This window comes from Cetorhinus maximus, chromosome 2, assembly GCF_964194155.1.
Source record: "Cetorhinus maximus chromosome 2, sCetMax3.hap1.1, whole genome shotgun sequence".
NCBI classification, from domain to species: Eukaryota; Metazoa; Chordata; class Chondrichthyes; order Lamniformes; family Cetorhinidae; genus Cetorhinus; species Cetorhinus maximus.
Window position 1 is genome coordinate 179528948 of NC_135880.1, and position 20395 is coordinate 179549342.

Below are 20395 nucleotides of genomic sequence, written 5' to 3' on the forward strand. Positions count from 1 at the left end.
CCAGCCGAGGCCTAACCGGTCTTTATAAAAGTTTACCGTGACTGATGTTAATGACACCAGGACGGACTTTCTCTCTACTAAAGCCAAACGCTGGAAATCTGAAATAAAAACAATAGGTGCCGGGAATACTCAGCAGGCCTGGCGGCATCTGTGGAGAGAAACGGAGGTAATGTTTCAGGTCAAGATGTCCCTTCGTCGGCATTCTGATGAAAAGTCCTGTAGACTTCCCCTCTTCATGGTCAGGGTGGTAATCCGGTCAAGCTGCCTCTTTATGGAACCCACCTGGTTTTCTATGCACTGGCTTCAATGGATTGAATTCAGGCTGAAGCCTTACAGTGAGCAATAGTGAGGAGGGGTTGAGGCAAGTAGGATTTGAGGGGAAGCTGATTGAGTGAAAGAGAGAAAGGAATACAAAGAACCTGTGATAAGCCACTCGACCCCTTGAGTCTGTTCCACCATTCACTTAGATCGTGGCTGAGCAGATAGAAGACTTAATAGGGTCAGATGAAGTAAGATGGGAGGAGGCCCATGTGGAGTGTAAACAGTGGCATGGACCTGTTGGGCTGAATGGCTGGTTTCTGTGTTGTATAAGTCTATTGATAGTCAAGAGTATTTCATAAAGGAAAGTCGATCCACTTCTCCAATTCTGCTTCATCTCATCCTGTCGGCATATCCTTTTATTCATTTCTCCCTCATGTGCTTTTCCACCTTCCCCTTAAATGCATCTATGCCATTCACCTTAACCACTCTCTGCAGTAGCGAGCTCCACATTCTCACCACTCTCTGTAGAGATTTCTTCTGACTTCCCTATTGGATTTATTGGTGAGTGTCTTATATTTATTACCCTAGTTTTGGGCTCCACCATAAGTGAAAACGTCTGGATGTCCAAAGAGATTTAGGGCTCCATGTGCATTGATGGTAAAAATTGGATGGACAGATACATATAGGGCCAGATTTTTACAGAGCTGGGAAGACTCCGCGGACCAATAAAAATGCCGGGCAAGACCCAGATGCCAAAGCCCCACCCCCCATTTCTGACAGTTCCAATTTTTGTCAGTAGGGGAAGGAAGTGCGGGCGAATCACACTGGAGAGAAACCCAAACTCAGAAGGGCCATGCTGAGTTCAAACAGACCCCATTTTGCATGTTGCAAGGACCTGAACCCACAGTGTGGGAGTCACTACTTGATGGAGCAGTAAATGCTCTTGAAGGGTGGGTGAGGTCTGTATAACCATCATGATCTGACGGTTTTTAAATGACCCACTCTTTAAACTTAAAAAAAAACAGGCTGCGAATGTCAGTGAGAGTTAAATCAAAGCCCTTGCTGGACTGCTTTGATTGACAGGCATAAGTTAGAAGGGACAGTAACACCTGGTCATGCAGATTCAATAGAACTCTTGTGGACAATTTCCCAAGAGCTATGATTATGCCATTATGAATACTTGGCTGAGTTTCAAAAGCTTTAATTATCTCAATAGGGAGTTCTGAGTTTACAGTTTGATTGACAGCTTTAAACGGCTATTAAAGGATTAACTGTCTTTGATGCGGGGCTCTGAATAGAAGTTTGTTTTTTGAGGTTAATGAGATTTAAAAGCTTTGAATTGACTTTATCAATGGGACTATTTTTCACTAACAAGTATGTAGCTATGAGAATTGTATTAGATTGTTAGAATTTTTTTTTTGCATCTCCATCAATGGTGGATGATGGGTTACTGGCTATGGAGGTGGATGGATGGTATGAGGGTCGATGGTGGTGGGTGGGGAGCATGAGTTGGTATTGAGTTGGCATGGAGGGTATGAAGTGCCACTGGGAGGCTGGATGGATGGAAGGGGCTGAGGGAGTGTGAGGGCTGGAAAGCCTAACGACTTCTAAAACAATTGAGAGAGAGCCCCAGAGAACCAAAGCCTTCTAAACAGCCCATGCCTGTACTCACCTGTCCCCGTAGCTGCCTAGGCTCTGCTTCCAGGATCAACTCTATCTCGTACACAAACCCCCACCCCCACCCCAACCCCACATCCCTCCCACCACCACACACAACCCCCCTCCTAGCAAAAATCTCACCTTTTCCAACTTGCGCTGCCTGCTAGGATAGCCAAAATCCAGGCCTATAGTCTCAGAATGCAAACCAGGCTGTACAGGAGTGAAATTAGGAAACACTTCAATACACAAAGTGTGGTAGAGGTTTGGAACTCTCTTCTGCAAATAGCAGATGATGCTAGGTCAAATGTTAATTTTAAATCTGAGATTAATAGATTAATAGATTTTTGTAATCTAAAGGTATTAAGGGGTATGAGGCAAAGAGAGTTAGGTCACAGATTAGCCAGGATCACATTGTTCCTCTGTCTTTGGTTATTTAAATAGGAAAGCATTTGTTGATGTCATTCCTTTCTTGTGTTGCTGTTGCCAGGTTCACGTTGATAAGCAGAAAGGTGAAATATTGGGTTTAGTGATTGTCGAGTCTGGCTGGGGCTCCATACTGCCCACTGTGATCATCGCGAATATGATGCATGCCGGCCCAGCAGAAAAGTCTGGAAAGCTGAACATCGGGGACCAGATCATGTCTATCAATGGCACCAGCCTGGTGGGGCTCCCACTGTCCACCTGTCAGAGCATCATAAAGGTACATTATCCACTATTTAAACATAATGTTAGATATCGTTGGAGAAAGAGGTATGATCAGTGCGTGGTGTTTGTCATATATCTCAGGCCCTCACTGTGTGGTCCTGGTCAGAATTGCTGCTTCTTTTACTGCAGCCATTGGATGTGGCGAGGCCTGCATTTATTACCCATCCCTACTTGTCCTTGGGAAGTTGGTGGTGAGCCTTCCTGAATACAACTGAGTGGCTTGCTCGGCCATTTCAGAGGGCAGTTGAGAGTCAACCCCATTGCCGTGGGTCTGGAGTCACATGTAGGCCAGACCGGTTAAGGACAGCAGATTTCCTCCCCTAAAGGGCATTAGTGAATCAGATGGGTTTTTACAACAGTCGATAGTTTCATGGTCACCCTTACTGAGGCGAGCTTTCAATTCCCGATTCATTTAATGAACGGAATTTAAATTCCCTTACTGGGAATACTGGGTGGGATATGAACTCAGCTCTGGGCCACTAGTCCAGGCCCCAGAATTACTAGCCCAGTAAAGTATCTATCCACTATATATACCCTGCTCTGAGGCCATACTTGCTGGGGAATTTATCCGAAGCCAGGATTTAATGCAGTTCCTTTTCATTTTCTTGCTAACTAGCAAGGGAAAATGATTGGGGCTGGTGGATTTCCCAGCACTGAAATCCCCCAGGCACTGCTCCCCACCCTCCTAGAAATTCCTCAATGAAGCAGAATTAAAATTGGGTGTGTTGGATACAGACTTTTAACTCACCAGGCCTCAGTGCAGCTTGTTACACCGATACTCCATTATTGCTTCTTTGTGGCCTATCTTGGTGGCAAAACACTGTCACAACACTATCCCTATTTGTCCCAAATGGCCTGTATGTCTTCAATGGCCGATTCCTATTTCTCAGCTTTGTGTGTCCCCTCAGTAATGTTAGCTTTTTCATGATGCCAAGTACTGTCTGCCACTATCTTCACCTCCACAGTTTGCACTCTGCTGGCTGACTGCATACCCAACAGCAGCTTTGACATCAGAATGAATGGCCTCCTTCTGTAGTGCAAAGATTCTGTGATCAGCCAGAACTGGAACTTCAACCCAACAGCAAGACAAAAGTCACCCTTTTCAACTTCAGTCAGAAACGTTGCATCAGAATCATTCCCCCCAGCCCCTTTTCTAGCTATATGCAGACCACCCCCTCTGTTCTTCCCCCGCCCGCTCTACCCCTCCCCATGCTAGTTGTCCAAGCTCCTGCCTGTATTGACTCCTGCCTCTCAGTACAGTGCCTCCAGAATCCTGGCCCTTATTTTCAGATTCCTCCATATTCTCACTACACCCTACCTCTGCAATCTTCGCCTATCCTAGGCTACAGTGAACAGCGGACTTATTTTGCGTCCCATTTTGTTTCACTGTGTGCTGAAGAATTCCATCAGAAGAGCCCCACCCTCAAAACAGAATCACAGAATAGTTACAACACAGAGGAGGCCATTCAGCCCGTCGTATCTGCACTTGCTCTCCAAAGGAGCAATTCACCTAGTGCCACTCCCCACTTTCTCCCCATAACCCTGGACATTCTTCCTTTTCAGATAATAATCCAATTCCCTCTTGAATGCCTCGATTGACCCTGCCTCCTGCACGCTCTCAGGCAGCGCATTCCAGATCCTAACCACTCGCTGTTTGAAAAAGTTTCTCATGTTGAACATTTTGAATTGTTTCTTTAAATGTTTCCCACTGTTCATTTACCTCTGTGCCTTTTAGTCTATTTACCCAATTAATTTTAGCGAGTTCTCCCTTCATACCTATGTAATTGACTTGTCTAAGTTTAAGATTCTTGTTTGTGATTGAAATATGTCACTTTCAAACTTAACATGGAGTTCATCGGTATTATCACTATTTCCCAATGAATCTTTTACTGTGACGTTGCTAATTAACCCTGCTTCATTGCACAATGCTAGATCTAAGACAGCTTTATGTCTAGTCAGTGCCACAACATATTGCTCCAAGAAATGGGCACAACAACATTCTTCAAACTCATCTTCTAGACCACTCTTACCAATTTGATTGTCCTAGTCAATGAAGATTAAAATTCCCCATAATTATTACAGTGCCATTGTTACAAGCTCCAATAATTCCTTGTTTAATGATCTGTCCAACGGTATTACAACTGCTAGGGGGCCTATAAACTCTCCCATCTGTGCTTTCTGACTCTTGTTATTCCCAGTTTCCACCCATACTGATTCAACTTCATGATCTTATGGGGTCAGACCCTTTCTCACTAATGTCCTTATGTCATCCTTTACTATCAGGGCTTCCCTTCCTCCTTTGCCATTCTGTCTGTCTTTCCGAAATATTGTGCACCTTGGAAAATTTATTTCCCAACCTTGGTCACCTTGTAACCATGTCTCTGTAATGGCGATTAGATCAAAATCATTTACCTTTATTTGTGCCACTAGTTCATTTCTATCAAATCTCCTCTCAACCTTCCCTTCTCCAAGGAAAACTGTCCCAACTTCTCCAGTCTATCTACATAACTGAAGTTCCTCATTCCTGGTACCATTCTCATGAATCTTTTCTCCACTCTCTGCAATACTTTCGCATCTTTCCTAAAATGTGGTGCCCAGAACTGCAGGCAGTGCTCCAGTTGAGGCCAAACCAGTGTTCCATTTAACTTAACATAATCTCCTTGATTTTGTACTCTGTACCTCTATTAATAAAGCCTAGTATACTGTATGCTTTATTAACTGCTCTCTTAACCTGTCCTGCCACCTTCAAAGGCTTATACACACCCAGGTCTCTCTGCTCCTGCACCCTCACTATCCTTCCTATCCTTCAGAATCCTCCTTCAAATCTTCCGCTCCCAACATGCCTTCAGACCACATCGCCCTGAACCTTGATTTCTTCCCGAGCTTATTGGGACAGTTTGCTATGTGGAACCGTTACAATATACTGGAATTGTAAGTTGTTGTCGAGTCCTCAGACAGCCATATCTTTGGGTTATGGCTCTTGACAGGATGTCAGTGATCAGCACAGAGGTGGAGGGACACCTTGAGAAGCTGGAAGAGTTCCTGGGGAATCTGAGTATTGCTGGAAAAAGACATGTCAAAGCTTTTCACCTTGGACTCATCAGGATACTTCGCAAGAATACCAATATAAGAGGAAACCAACAACTTATACTGCATGTGAAGAGAGTGTTGATTGGTTGGCAAGTGAACGTCAACATGTCTGTTTTTTCAGCAGTACTCAAGTTCTGTACTCCCAAGCGACTATTTGCAAGGGAATCAGTCAGACAACGATGGGTGAATTGTGATTACACATTGGCCTCAGTCTTGCTTGCTAGTTTTTTGACCAACATAGGTCCCAGTTTATTCGAGAAATGACTAGTTTCATGTTTTTTTTTGTAAATGAAGGGTTTGAAGAACCAATCTCGGGTGAAACTGAACATTGTGCGATGCCCGCCAGTCACTACGGTGCTGATTAGAAGACCAGACCTTCGCTACCAGCTGGGTTTCAGTGTCCAGAATGGCATTGTAAGTAGAATCATGTCCTTTGGGTTCGGTGAAGGGCCATCTGCACAAAAGAGCCGGAAAGCACCAAGGCTCAATTCTGTGGGAGATGCGCTAGCATTAATCAAGGGATGATAATGGATAGTGATCTTGCATTTTATCAGAGAGAAAGAAAGACTTCTATTAAATGCCTATAACAACCACAGCACCTCACAGCCACCGACAATTTGTGCAAAGCTCCCACAAACTGGAGCTGCTCTCCTTAGAACAAAGAAAGTTAAGGGGAGGTTCGATAGAAGCATTCAAACTCTTGAAGGGTTTTGATTAAGTAAATAAGGAGAAACTGGTTGCAGTGGCAGGCGGGTTGGTAACCAGAGGAACACAGATTAATGTAATCGGCAAATGAACTAGAGAGGAAATGAGGAAACAATAGGGAATTTGACGAAGAAATTGCAGGGTTGGGGTAAGAGCAGGGGGAGTGGGATTAACTAGATAGCTCTTTCAAACACATGCACGATGGGCCAAAGGGCATAGAATGCTGCAGCAATGAGAGAAATGACCATATAACTTGTTCAAGTAACGTTTGTTGAGGAACCATTTTTGGCCAGTGCTCCAGGGAGAACTCCCCTGCTGCACCCCACAAACTGGACGGCAAACTATTAACTCCGGCTCCTTAATACAAAATATTATTGAAATGTTTCTTAACTCCATTTCCGAGCCTGATTTCCAAATCTTGTCCACATCCTTCTGTATGGCAAACTCTTCAGTCAGCCTTGGACACAGGACAAGGCTTGTGTCAATTGCGTGAGCAAGCTTTTGTGCAAAGTGATTTCGTCGCGTGGGTTCCAGCTTACTCACATTCCACGTCTGCGAACATTTACCAGACGGCTTTTTTTTTCATGAAAACAGCGATGAGGATTCAAGAATTAAATTATCATGTTGATGTAAGGCAGTGGTTATTTTTGAATTTTATTTTGAAGCGAATTGCATGTCATTCAATATTGAAGCCAGACAAATGGAATTCTTCCAATAGCTGACTAAAACCAACTGTCTTTACCCTGAAATAGTACACTATAATGATGGTCAAGATTTACCATAGATGTCTCAGTGTATAAGTCGACCTTAAGTCAAGCCTTGAAAAATCCTTCCAAAAATGGGGGCCAACTTATATGCCAAGTATAAAAGTGCACCGCCAGTGTGGGAGTGGGTGGTCCCCATCTTCATAACTCACCACACGGGGTCTGCTCTGTGTGGGCATGTCTTAAACTCCTGTGTGTCTTTGAGACATGGCCTGAGTCGCCTGCTTGATCCCTTGCGCCCAATTATAAGGTAGACGAATGGCCTTCTTCTGTGCCGTTAAAACTCCGAGATCCTGGACCAGCAAGTAAAGCATCGATTTGTCAGTTGGGAAGATTAGGGCTGGCCACCTTTGCAAGGGATAGCATGTTGGTGGCTGAAAAAGAGAGGTTAACTTACATGCTGAGCACCTGCAAAAAAAAGCGTGAGCTGGGATTTTCCGGCCCTATCGCGCCGGGACCCACCAGGAGAGATTCGGCAGCCCGGCCAAAAGTCCATTGTCGTTTGGCAGGAGCGGATACCCCGGTGACGGGTGGGGTCAGAAAATCCCGCCCATGGTGTTTGGGGCTGAAAAGATGCGTCAATTTATACAACGGCTTGACATGTATGCCGCAATCTGCGATAATATTATACGGTACATTCTAAAGGTAGCACACTGTAGACATTTGAATGTGAATTAACATTTCCTGCAATATCGCAAAGCCAATGAAATATTTTTGAAGTGTACTCACTGTTGTGATGTTGGAAGCAATTTGTACACAGCAATGTGGCGCTGACCAGGAAGTCTGTTTATGGTGATGCTGATCAGAGGTCAGGGAGAACTCCCAAGCTCTTCGTTGAAATGGTGACAGTGAGATCTTTTACATCCACCTGAGAGGGCAAAAAAGGGCCTCGATTTAAAACCTCTTCTGAAAAATGGGGCCGCCAACAGTGTGGCACACCCTCAGTACTGCACTGAGAGAGTCAGCCTAAATCTTGTGCTCAAGTCTCCTCAGTTGAGGGCATTGGCTCTTCAAGGTTATTGATGTAAGTTAGGAATAGGCTATCCTCTGTTGGCCACAAAAATATATGGGGTGCAGGAACCCAAATGAGTTTGGGGTTGGGGGCAGCGGTAACTTATTAAATGGGGGGGCTATATATATAACTAAGACTCCAAACCTTTCAAAATAAATTACCGTATGTATCATGCTGGCTACTTTTAACACATGTATCTTGGGGGGTTTCTGTAGGTGATAGGCATGGAGTGAATATGCATTGAGTAGCTGTCAGTCATGATCTCTGCAATGCGCTGACATTGTAGAGTAACAGGTTAGGCTGCCTGTGCTTCTTGCATAGCCTTACCTTAAACTAGAAGAACTTCACATTATCTAAGCTAAAATTGAACCTCTCCTGGGGATTACAGAGAGGTGTGCAGTTTTTTTTTATTTGTTTTGGTGATGATGCACTTCTTATGATGTACTGCAACATTTAAGGGGTAATTTTACAAAACGGAGCTCACAGCTAGGAGCCTGTCCTGTCGGGATTACATGTTAGGAATCTGGCCACTCACTCCCTGTGATTTCCCACTAATTCCAGTGAATGGGTGGAACGTAATGTGGAGCCTGTGCCCGAATTCCTCAAACTCTCGCTGATTGTCACCCTGTTTTTATAACAGCTCTGCTCTCAAATTTTTGCTGCTTCTCACGCTGTTTTTATAAATCCTTTGACGGCTAGGAGTGCGCTTGCTGACTCTGGTTGGCCATTGTCCTGAAGGTTTCATCATATGACCCCCACACGCCTGCCGTTGGTCACCCAACACATCTGAGCCCCACCTTCCCCCAACCAATTGGAAAGCATATAGACTATTTGTTACCACTGGTTCGATAATTCTTGGCTGTTAGTCAAAGAGCCCTTTCTCCTCATTTCCAATATTCTTATAACTGATAAATCAGCACCCGTTTTACCTTTAATATAAATTGTAGTGCTTGTTTGAAATTTGGCATTCTTGTGTTTGTCCTGATGAGTGCAAGATGAAAAGCTTCAGCAACATATCTCTCTCTTCAGCAATATTCCACTTCGTACTACCAAGCGGCTGTTAATCAAATGAGTGTTCAAAAAAGTGGGGGGAGAAAACACTCTTTCCGGTCTCAACAGTTTTTCTCCCATTTCTTTTTACACAAAGCAGTGTTCAGATTAATCCTCGAACCCTGGAAACTCCAGGCCCAGCCTGGAGAGTTGGTTACCCTCAACAGGAGCTTCATTTTGTCCAGTTACCTGCTTTTGACCATGGCCAAAGCTCCTGATGAAATTGAAGGTACATTTAATGTTTGTGGACTGCATCCTCGTGCAGAGATTAATGACTGCTCTCCAAACATATTTCAGATCTGTAGCCTTATGCGAGGAGGAATTGCGGAGCGCGGAGGTGTGAGGGTTGGCCATCGAATCATAGAGATCAATGGGCAAAGTGTCGTTGCAACGCCTCATGAAAAGATAGTCCACATTCTGTCCAATGCAGTTGGTGAGGTAAGGGTGATCTGTGTATTTCAATCAGTAACTAAGGCAGCTTATGTACTTCCCGCTGTTCAGTTGTTATTCTTTAAGTAACTTAGTTAAGAGTAATCAAAATAAAGAGATTCTGATCGCGACAGAAAATGATTACTGAGTGGTATTGTATCTGGTCACTGCAGCTCAGGAAGGAGATATTGGCTTTGGAGGGGGTGCAGTGCAGATTCACCAGAATGATAACAAGGCTAGGAGGGTTAACTTGGGAGGGAAGGCTGCATAGAATCGGCTTGTATTCCCTTCAATACAGTGGATTAAGGGATTTATTTTTTTCTATTCGTTCTTGGGATGTGGTCTTCACTGGCTGGGCCAGCATTTATTGCCCATCCCTAATTGCCCTTGAGAAGGTGGTGGTGAGCTGCCTTCTTGAACCGCTGCAGTCCATGTGGTGTAGATACACCCATAGTGCTGTTAGGGAGGGAGTTCCAGGATTTTGACCCAGCGACAGTGAAGAAGCGGCGATATATTTCCAAGTCAGGATGGTGTGTGGCTTGGAGGGGAACTTCTAGGTGGTGGTGTTCCCATCTATCTGCTGCCCTTGTCCTTCTAGATGGCAGTGGCCATGAGTTTGGAAGGTGCTGTCAAAGGAACCTTGGTGAATTCCTGCAGTGCATCTTGTAGATGGTACACACTGCTGCTACTGTGCGTTGGTGGTGGAGGGAGTGAATGTTTGTGGATGGGGTGTCAATCAATCAGGCTGCTTTTCCTGGATGGTGTCGAGCTTCTTGAGTGTTGTTGGAGCTGCACTCATCCAGGCGAGTGGGGAGTGTTCCATCACACTCCTGACTTGTGCCTTGGAGATGGTGGGGTAGATAGGGAGAAACTATTTCCTCAACTGGGGTAATCCTGAACAATGGGGCTTAACCTTAAAATTGGGGCCTGACAGCTCAGGGGTGATGTCTTGTGCTTCACACAAAGGGGAGTGGAAATCTAGAACTCCCTCCACCCCAAAAAGATGTTGAGTCTGGGGGCCAACTGAAAATTTCAAAACTGAGATTGGTAGATGTTTGTTTGGTAAGGAGATTAAGGGTTACAGAACCAAGGCTGGTAGATGGAATTAAGATACAGATCAGCCTTAATCTAATTAAACGATGGGACAGTCTGGAGGGGCTGAATGGCCGTCTTCTGCTGCAGTGTCCATGTTTAGTTTTCAGGAGATGTTTTGTCTTTTTTCCTATTCCCCCTCTGATGGCAGCATGGGTAGCTGTGTGAGCAGTTTTCCTTGCGTTTACCTGGCCAATTGCAGCTTAGAATAAACCTTTCCTCTGTTCGGTCCCTGTGGGAAAAGACCCAGAACTCCCTGTGGCAGCTTGCAGCAGCAGTGAAGGGTTTTGTGGAATAAAGAGAGACTGTTTCCATCGGCTGAAGGGTTGATAACCAGAGGCAAAGATTTAAGGTGACTGACAAAAAGAAAACAAACATCATGCAGGAAAGCTTTCTTTGCACAGTGAGTGGCTGTGACCTGGAGTGCACTGCCTGAGAGGGTGATGAATACAGATTCAATTTCAATAGGGAGTCGGACAAATATTTGAAGCAGAAAATATTGCAAGGATTTGAGAAAGGAGCTGGGGAGCAAAACTAACTGGATCGCACTAGCAAAGATCCAGTGCAGACTGATGGAATGGCAGCGGCGCAGGAGACCATTTGACCCCTCGTGTCAGTGCCAGCTCTTTGCCAGAGCGACCCAGCTCAAAGGACTGAATAGCTTCCTTCCACGCCATGCTATTCCACGATTTGCACTGATGTGTAATTTGGGACCAAGATCCAAGAGTTTAACCCTTATTGAGTTAAGGGAATGTTAGAGCAGCATTCTAGTTGCTGGGTTAGTTTTTAGGTTGGGGATGGGGTATAGGGTAGATGAAGTAATTAACCCCGAGCTCCTGACTGGCATCCATTACCCCATGTGGAAAAGTGAGTGTGTAGACATTGACTAAAGCAATGATCATCTCAGCTGCCATTCTGTGCACAGTTGTATAACTGCTCTGTCCTCACTCTGCAAGCTCAATGACAGTGGTCCCTTAGACCAATGCCCTACTGACTTCAGCAGGAAAGGAAGAAATTGTAATTCTAAGACAAATATCAATATTGCAGAAGTACTTTTCCTTCACTGCTAATGACTCACAACCTTCAGCCACAAAGGACTATAGTTCCTAGCATGAGTCTACAGGTGTGGCTCAGTGGGTAGCACTCCCTTGCCTTTGACCCTGAAGTTCATTGGATCAAATCCCACCCTAGACACTTGGGCAAATGAATCCATGTTGACACTCCCAGTGCAGTGCTGAGCAAGTGCTGCACTTCCAGAGATGCCGTCTTTCAGATGAGATGTTAAACAGAGGCTCTGTCTACCCTCTTAGGGAGGTAGAACTCTCCGTGTTCCATGGCATCACCCATTGTGCTGTGATCCAGTTCCATTTCAAGAGGTATTTGCTGCTAATAAATCCAATTGGGAATTCAGGAGAAACTTCTTTATCCAGAGAGTGGTGAGAATGTGGAACTCGCTACCACAGGGAGTGGTTGAAGCAAATAGATGCATTTAAGTGGAAACTAGATAAGTACGAGCGAGAAATGAATAGGACGATAGGTTAATGGGGTGAGGTGAAGGAGGGAGGTGAGGAGATGTGGAGCATAAATGTCTATGATACTGTCCAGAGTGCTACACCAGAACTTTGAGATCAAAATGGATGTGATGGATAAAAGGGTCATTTTTGGGTTGACAAGCTGTAACAAGTGGACTGCCACAGGAATCAGTGCTGGGGCCTCAACTATTTACAATCCATGTCAATGACTTGGATGAAGAGACCAAATGTATGGTAGTTAAATTTGCTGATGACACAAAGATAGGTCGAAGAGCAAGTTGTGAAGCGGACAAAAGGACTCTGCAAAGGGATATAGGTTAAGTGAGTGGGCAGAAATGTGGCAGATGGAGTATAATGTGGGAAAATGTGAGGTTATTTACTTTGGCAGGAAGAATAGAATATTATTTAAATGGAGAGAGATTGCAGAGCTCTGCAGTACAGAGGGACCTGGGTGTCCTGGAACATGAATCACAGGAAGTTAGTATGCAGGCACAGCAAGTGAATAGGAAGGCAAATGGAATGTTTGAACCTATTGCAAGGTAAATGGAATATAAAAGTAGAGAAGTGTTACTGTAGTTGTACAGGATCTTGGTGAAACAACACCTAGCGTACTGTGTACAGTTTTGGTCTCCTTACTTAAGAAAGGATATAATTACATTTAAAGCGGTTTAAAGAAGAATTGCGTGACTGATTCCTGGGTTGAAGGGGTTATCTTATGAGGAAAGGTTGGGCAGGTTGGGGGCTGTATCCATTGGAGTTTAGAAGAATGAGAGGTGACTGAAACATGAAATCCTGAGGGGACTTGACAGGGTGGATACTGAGAGAATGTTTCCTCTTGTGGGAGAGACTAGAATGAGGGGACACAGTTTAAAAATAAGGGGTCTTCCATTTAAGACAGATGAGTAATTTTTTCCGAGAGGCTCATTAGACTGTGGAATTCTCTTCCCCAGAGAGCGCTGAGGCAGGGTCATTGAATATCTTGGAAGTTGAGTTTGATAAATTCTTGATTAACAAGTGTGTCAGAGTTTCTCTGGGGTAGATAGGAAAGTAGAGTTAAGGCCACAATCAGATCTGCCGCAATCTTATCAAATGACGGAGCAGGCTCGAGGGGCCGAATGGCCTACTCGTGCTCCTAATTGGTGCGTTCATATGTATGTATGTTTGCAGCAATTGGAGTTGGAGACAATTGGTCTGTTCCCAGGCAGAACATTGTGTGAGCTGTGGGCCTAATGTGAATCAAGCTTAGGATGCAAAGGGAAACTTGGAGTCAATTGACACTGCTGCTGATTCTGGAGTGAAATGTTTATCCCACCTCCTGATTCCAGTTCTTCAAGCCAGTCCCAGTCCGAGACTCTGCATCCTGAAACAGGAATAATCAAGCATTGAAGAAACGGTCAAGCTAAAAGAACAACTGAAAGATGGGGGCGTGTTGAAAAGTGACCTTTCATTTTGTCACCTTGCCCATTCCATGTAGCGTGATTCTGTCATGTGGCATGTGTGCATTCTATTTCTTTAAAGCGTTGATGACATCTCATTACAGCCTTGTAAAGACTGAGAATGCAGCATGATGCATCTTGATAGGACAATTTGTGATGTAGATTTAGGGAAAAGAAGGGGGTAAAAAACCCTTGAATTGTGAAGGTGTGTGAGAGAGGGAGTGTGGCTGGGGGTGTGAGTGCATATTCATGTACGTGCACAGAGTGTGAATGAACTTATGGTTGTTGATATGAGTGTCAGTTTTGGTGAATCCTGTTTAATTAAATGTGGCCTGCCCTGTTGCTGCTGCAGCTAGTAACAGGTTTTCCTGTTGAAAATTGCCTCAGTTTCTTTTCTTTATTCATTCACGGGACATGGGCTTCGCTGGCTGGGCCAACATTTATTGCCCATCCCTAATTGCCCTTGAGAAGGTGGTGGTAAGCTGCCTCCTTGAACCGCTGCAGTCCATGTGGTGTAAGTACACCCACAGTGCTATTAGGGAGAGAGTTTCAGGATTTTGACCCAGCGATAGTGAAGGAACGGTGATATATTTCCAAGTCAGGGTGGTGAGTGACTTGGAGGGGAACTTGCAGGTGGTAGTGTTTCCATGTGTCTGCTGCCCTTGTCCTTCTAGGTGGTAGAGGTCACGGGTTTGGAAGGTGCTGTCGAAGGAGCCTGGGTGAGTTGATCTGCCTTGCGTTGTTCCTGCTTATAAAATAATAAATCCTTTGCTCTGTTGCAGAAATGTCTTCTGAAGTGTTTTATCTCTTTATAATAATTTAACAAATTATATAGAATTCTATGTAATGTGACAAATGATTGCCTGTGCTTGGTGAGAGTATTGATTAATCAATAAAGAAATTTGAAGGGAGAGAGATTAACGCTTGTATGCTACATTTCATTTGAGAGATTTTACAAGCTTAATAAATATGGCTATTTATTAAATTTGCCAAATAGTTTTAAAACAGCAATGAGGCAAATGCCACCCTATTACTCATCAAGGACTGGTGGTAGATTTTGCAACGGCTGAAGAGTAATTTCATGAGTTTAAAATTAATTGACCAACCAGGGATTCACCATCTACTGTTCTGAATGTGTTACTGAACTACTTCCTGAGAGTGAAGATGGTGAGGAACTGTTGAAGGCCTGGGGGGGTGTAACCTCACCAATGTGACTTACGTAAGATTCCAACTAATCCAATGTTCTCATGGCCAGCCTCTCATCTTCCACACGCCATAAACCTCAGCTCATCAAAACCTCTGCTACCCTAACTTGCAAAGATCCAGTTTACCCTTGTTTTTTCTTCCCTTTATTCTTTGATGGGATGTGGGCATCGCTGGCAAGGCCAGCGTTTATTGCCCATCCTTAGTTGCCCTTGAACTGAGGCGCTCCCCTTGTGCTCGCTGACCTACATTGGCACTGGGTCCAGCAATGTCTCAGATTTTAAGTTTTCATCTGTGTGCTCAATTCACTCCATGGCTTTTGTCTCTCCCCACCCCTGTAACCTCCTCTACCCCTACAGACCTCCAAGCATTCTGCACTCCATCAGCCTGGCCTCTTTCTCGTTCACAATTTTCATCGCTGCACCATTGCCGACTGTGCCTTCAGCCGCCAAGACCCTAAGCTCTGGAATTTCTTCCCTAAACCTCTCTGGATCTCTACCTCTCTTTGCTCCTTTAAGATGCTCATGAAATCTATCGTCTTCACCAAGCTTTTGGTCACTTGTCCTAATACTTCCTTATGTGGCTCAGTGTCAAATTTCGATTGTTTTAAAAAAAATAAGTGAAGGAAAATACATCAGTGCTTATGCCAGTCAGCCTGGTTTTTATCAGTACGAACAACTTTCATTTATGTAGCGCCCCAAGGCCATTCACGGGAGCATTATGAAAGAAAATTTGACTCCATGTTGGGCAGCTTTGGTGTTTCTGTTCTGGTGAACCTCATCTCCCTAAAGCTGAAATTTGGCAGTGGGATGTGGGAGTCAGGGAACTGAATTATGTTTGATTTTATTTTCTAAATAACTTGATGTTTGTTGTGGGTAAACATCACATGCTTCCATTGAATCCAGAGGATGGGGTGGGGTCATTGCTGGTGGAATTTCTCTAGCGCTCTTATATGTCGCCGATGCACAGTCCAGGTCTCACTGCAGTACAGGAACCTCATGACGACAACTGCTCTGTACATTAGGACTTTTGTTGACTTGCGGAGGTCTTTGTTGTCAAACATTCACTGCTGTAGTTTGTAGAAGGCTGAGCTGGCACGGCTGCTCTGGTGTTCGATCTCCTCGCCAATGGTGGCCTTTTGAGAGAGATGACTGCTGAGGTATGAGAAGTGCTCAACATATTCCAGACTCTCTCCCTAAACACAAATGGGAGGTGGAATATTTGATTGACCAGGTGTGGGTTTTGTTCTGGCAATATTCAAGGACAGACCGAGTATCTTGCACGCTGAATTGAAGAGATCGAGAGTGGTTTGCAAACCTGGTGCAGAGTGGGCACTGACACTGCGGTCATCTGCAAACTGTAGATCCTTTAGGTCTATGGTGGTCAGTTTAGGTTTGGCACAAAGGTGACTGAGGTTAAAGAGTTTTCCATCTAGGTGGTATTTAATACTCTTATTAGAAGACAGTTGACCTTTGATGAGGTGAATAGCCACTGTCAGGTAGATGGTAAATAGTATGGGGACTATCACACAGCCTTGCTTGACACCAGCCCAGATTTTGAAGGCATCTATCATCAGCTACCACATGATTAAATGTCACATAATTAAGATGATCATGATCACATGATTTAAAGGGGAATGGCGGCATAGTGGTTGTGTTATTGGACTAGGATTCCAGAGGCCTGGATTAACGCTTGGGAGACAGGAGTTCAAATCCCATCAAAGCCGCTGGGAAATAAACAAACCTGGAATAAAGAGCTAACGTTCATGATGATGACCACCATGAAACTACCAGAGTGTTGTAAAAACCCATCTGGTTCATTAATGTCCTTTAGGGAAGGAAATCTGCCATCCTTACCTGGTCTGGCCTACATGTGACTCCAGACCCACAGCAATGTGGTTGACTCTTAACTGCCAAACAAGCCACTCAGTTGTACTCATGAAGCCAGCTCACCGCCACCTTTGCGAGGGCAATTAGAGATGGGCAATAAATGCTGGCCTTGCCTGCGATTGAAATATATAAAACTTCCAGTTGGAAACCCTGAACTTGTGTTTCTAAAGGCAAATTTAGTTGTTATATTAATTCATCCTGCACATTGAGGGAGTGAAGCCCTTCCTGTAAGATAGTTCACGGGGTTGATTTGTGAGAGTCCAAAATAGTTGTTGTATCAAGAGTCGCTACCTAAATCTTCCACTGTGGGGCTGAACCGAGTAGATGATGACGGAAATATCCATGATGTTATCGCGTATAAACTTTGGACCAGGTTGTAGTTATAATGTGATTGGAGCTGGTCCCTAGAGTGCACTCAGTAAATGTAATTAGCTCTCCGATCAGTTACACCAACGTGCCCTTGAAGTTACCTTGGTTTATTCAAAAAAACGATTCCACAGACTGAGGCGAATGTCAAGTTGGTCATTTAACTTTCCCATTAGAAGAGATGGAAACGGTATGTCAGCCTCTTCACGGGTTTTACCATCCCTTATTAATAAATCCTTTCTTCTAATGTAATTGGGAGAAACATTAACCTTTGAGCACCGGCAGCAAATTGTCACCCACTGAAGTTGACTCTAACATTCTCGTGATATTGGCATCTGCAAAAAGCCTTGAATATGAAAAATTTGCTGTAGCAATAAAGAGAAAGACTTTCCATTTCTATTGCACCGTTCACAAACACAGATTCCCAAACACTTCATAGTCAATACAGTACTTTAGTGTAGTTATTGTTGCAGTGTAGGAAACGTGATAGCCAATTTGCACACAGCAAGCTCCCACAAACAGCGCTGTGTTAATGACCCAATCATTTGTTTGTATTGATGTTGGTTGAGGGATAAATATTGGCCAGGGCACCAGGAAGAACTGCCCCTGTTCTTCTTCAGCATTGTACCATAGGATCTTTTGCGCCCACCTGAGGTGGCAGATGGGGCCTCAGTTTGACGGCTCATCTATAAAACAGCACCGCTGACAATGCAGCATTCTGTCAGCACTGTGCTTGAGTTATTAGCCTGAACCTTTTTTGCTCGGGCCCTGAAGTATTGTAAATGCTGGGTAAGGTACACCACAGAGCAATTGACATAGTCAAATTATAGCCTCGAATGGTCAGATATTTGTCCCTTTTTCAATGCATTTTTATTTTGCTGCATGAAATCAATTAGAACCTGTATTGCCATCAATACATAACTCAGTGTTCATGGCGTATCCATACTGTCAGCATTCACTGTCATTACTGTTCTGAAACTGGCAGAAACTTCTGAAGTCTGCACACAGGCAGTTAAACACACCTCTATTAAATTTCCCCTTAGCCTTCTCTGTTGAAAAGAGAACAGTCCCAGCTTCAGTCTCTCCATCTCTCATCCCTGGTACCATCCTAGTAACTCTCTGTAAGGCCTTGATATCCTTCCTATTGTCTTGGGCCTGAAATTTAACAGACTGCTCCAGCTCAGGCCTGTAACCATTGATTTTTAATGGTTTAGCATAGCTACCTTGTTTTTGTACTCTACATCTCTGTTTATAAAACTATTTTATAGTGAGTAACTCACCACCTGACTCCCTAAAGCCTGTCCACCATCTACAAGGCACAAGCCAGGAGTGTGATGGAATACGCCCCACTTGCCTGGATGAGTGCAGCTCCCACAACACTCAAGAAGCTCAACACCATCCAGGGCAATGCAGCCCGCTTGATTGGCACCACATCCAGAAACGTGCACTCCCTCCACCACCGATGCACAGTAGCAGCAGTGTGTACCATCTACAAGATGCACTGCAGCAACTCACCAAGGCTCCTTTGGCAGCGCCTTCCAAACCCTTGACCACTGCCATCTAGAAGGACAAGGGCAGCAGACACATGGGAACACCACCTGGTGAAGTTCCCCTCCAAGCCACACACGATCCTTCACTGTCGCTGGGTCAAAATCCTGGAACTCCCTTCTTAACAGCACTGTTGGTGTACCTACACCACAGGGACTGCAGCGGTCCAATAAGGCAGCCCACCACCACCTTCTCAAGGGCAACTAGGGGTGACCTTGCCAGAGACTCCCAAATCCTATGAGAGAATAAATGTAAAAAAATTTCTATATGCCATTTTTTATTAGCCTTATCAGCTTATCCTGCCACTTTGAAAGATTTGATTATATGTACCGCCAAGTCTCTCTGTTCCTGCATTTCCATTAAAATTGCACCCTTCAGCTTAAATTACTTCTCTTCACTCTCCTTCCAAAATGCATCACATCACACTTCTCTGTGTTAAGTTTCATCTGCCATGTGTCTGCATTATCCACAGATTCCTATTTCCCTGTCAGTGGTTATAATTGACACCGCTGTGAACTGTAATGTGTGCTGACGTCAGCAGATTGAATTTCCTTCTGCTCGTGTATAGACGTGTGAACAAGTGCAAATTGACCCTGAGCAGTTGTGTCTACACAGGGGGTGAAATGACTGTCCCTACACCCTGAGAGAGAGGAGGGAAAAGGGAGTTTGCAAGAGGAACTGTTGTGCTATTTTATTAACTTTTTTTTTTGTAAAAAGAGGAAACAGCATTTTTGAGAACATCATTGCAACTACAATCATGAATCCATCTTGTTCCTCCTGGTTATGGCAGAATGTAAATATGGTGCATAATGTGACTTTTATTGTTAGAAAATATAAATTTAGATTTAAATAGCAGACATTGCAGTGAAGATAGAATTTACAGCACAGAAACAGGCCATTTGGCCCAACTGGTCCAGGCTCCACATGAACTCCCTCCCTCTCTACTTCATCTCCCTCTATCATCATTTCCTTCTATTCCTTTCTCCTTGTTTTCCAGTTTCTTTTTAAACACATTTCACCTCAATCCCACTCCACATTCTGACCACTTCTCTTGAGTGAAGAAGTTCCTCTTGAATTTCTTCGTGACTACAGCATCTTATACTGATGGTCCCTAGTTTTGGTCTCCCCTCAAGTGTTAACATCTTCTTTATATCTATCCTACCCAACATGTCATAATCTTAAAGACCTCTATGGGGTCGCCTCCTCAGCCCTCCCTTTCCTACAGAAGAAAGAAAATAAGTGTTTTTTTTTAGAAAAAGTAAGGAATACAAAGGTTGACATTTCAGGTGGGAAGCTTAATCAGAACTGAGTTAAAATTCTCAACCCTGTTTTCAATCTCTCCATGACCTCACCCCTTCCTATTTCTATATCTTTCCCCAGCCTACAAATCTCCGAGATCCCTGCGCTCCTCCAATTCTAGACTCTTGCGTGTCCCCAATTTAGCTGCTTCATCATTGGTGGCCATAAACTCTGAAATTTCCTCCCTGCCTCCCTCTGCTCCTTTAAGACGCTCCTTAAAATTCCTCTCCCCTGTCCTTATATCTCCTTACTTGGCTCGGTGTCAAATTTTGGCTGATTATATTCCTGTGAAGCAGCTTGGGACATTTTACTACATCAGTGTGGGTGTTACATAAATGAAAGTTGTTCTTGGTTC

The 20395-nt window shown here is 44.2% G+C and overlaps 1 protein-coding gene across 5 annotated transcripts in view; it reads left to right on the forward strand.

The window, feature by feature from the left end:
- apba1a (amyloid beta (A4) precursor protein-binding, family A, member 1a) overlaps positions 1-20395 on the forward strand; it is a 154882-nt gene that overhangs the window by 130062 nt on the left and 4425 nt on the right. For all 5 annotated transcript variants that reach the window (XM_078529927.1, XM_078529926.1, XM_078529948.1 and 2 more), the window contains 3 exons: positions 2408-2620; positions 6010-6129; positions 9544-9684. In XM_078529927.1, the coding sequence (XP_078386053.1) occupies positions 2408-2620; positions 6010-6129; positions 9544-9684 (474 nt within the window). The remainder of the gene's footprint in view (positions 1-2407; positions 2621-6009; positions 6130-9543; positions 9685-20395) is intronic.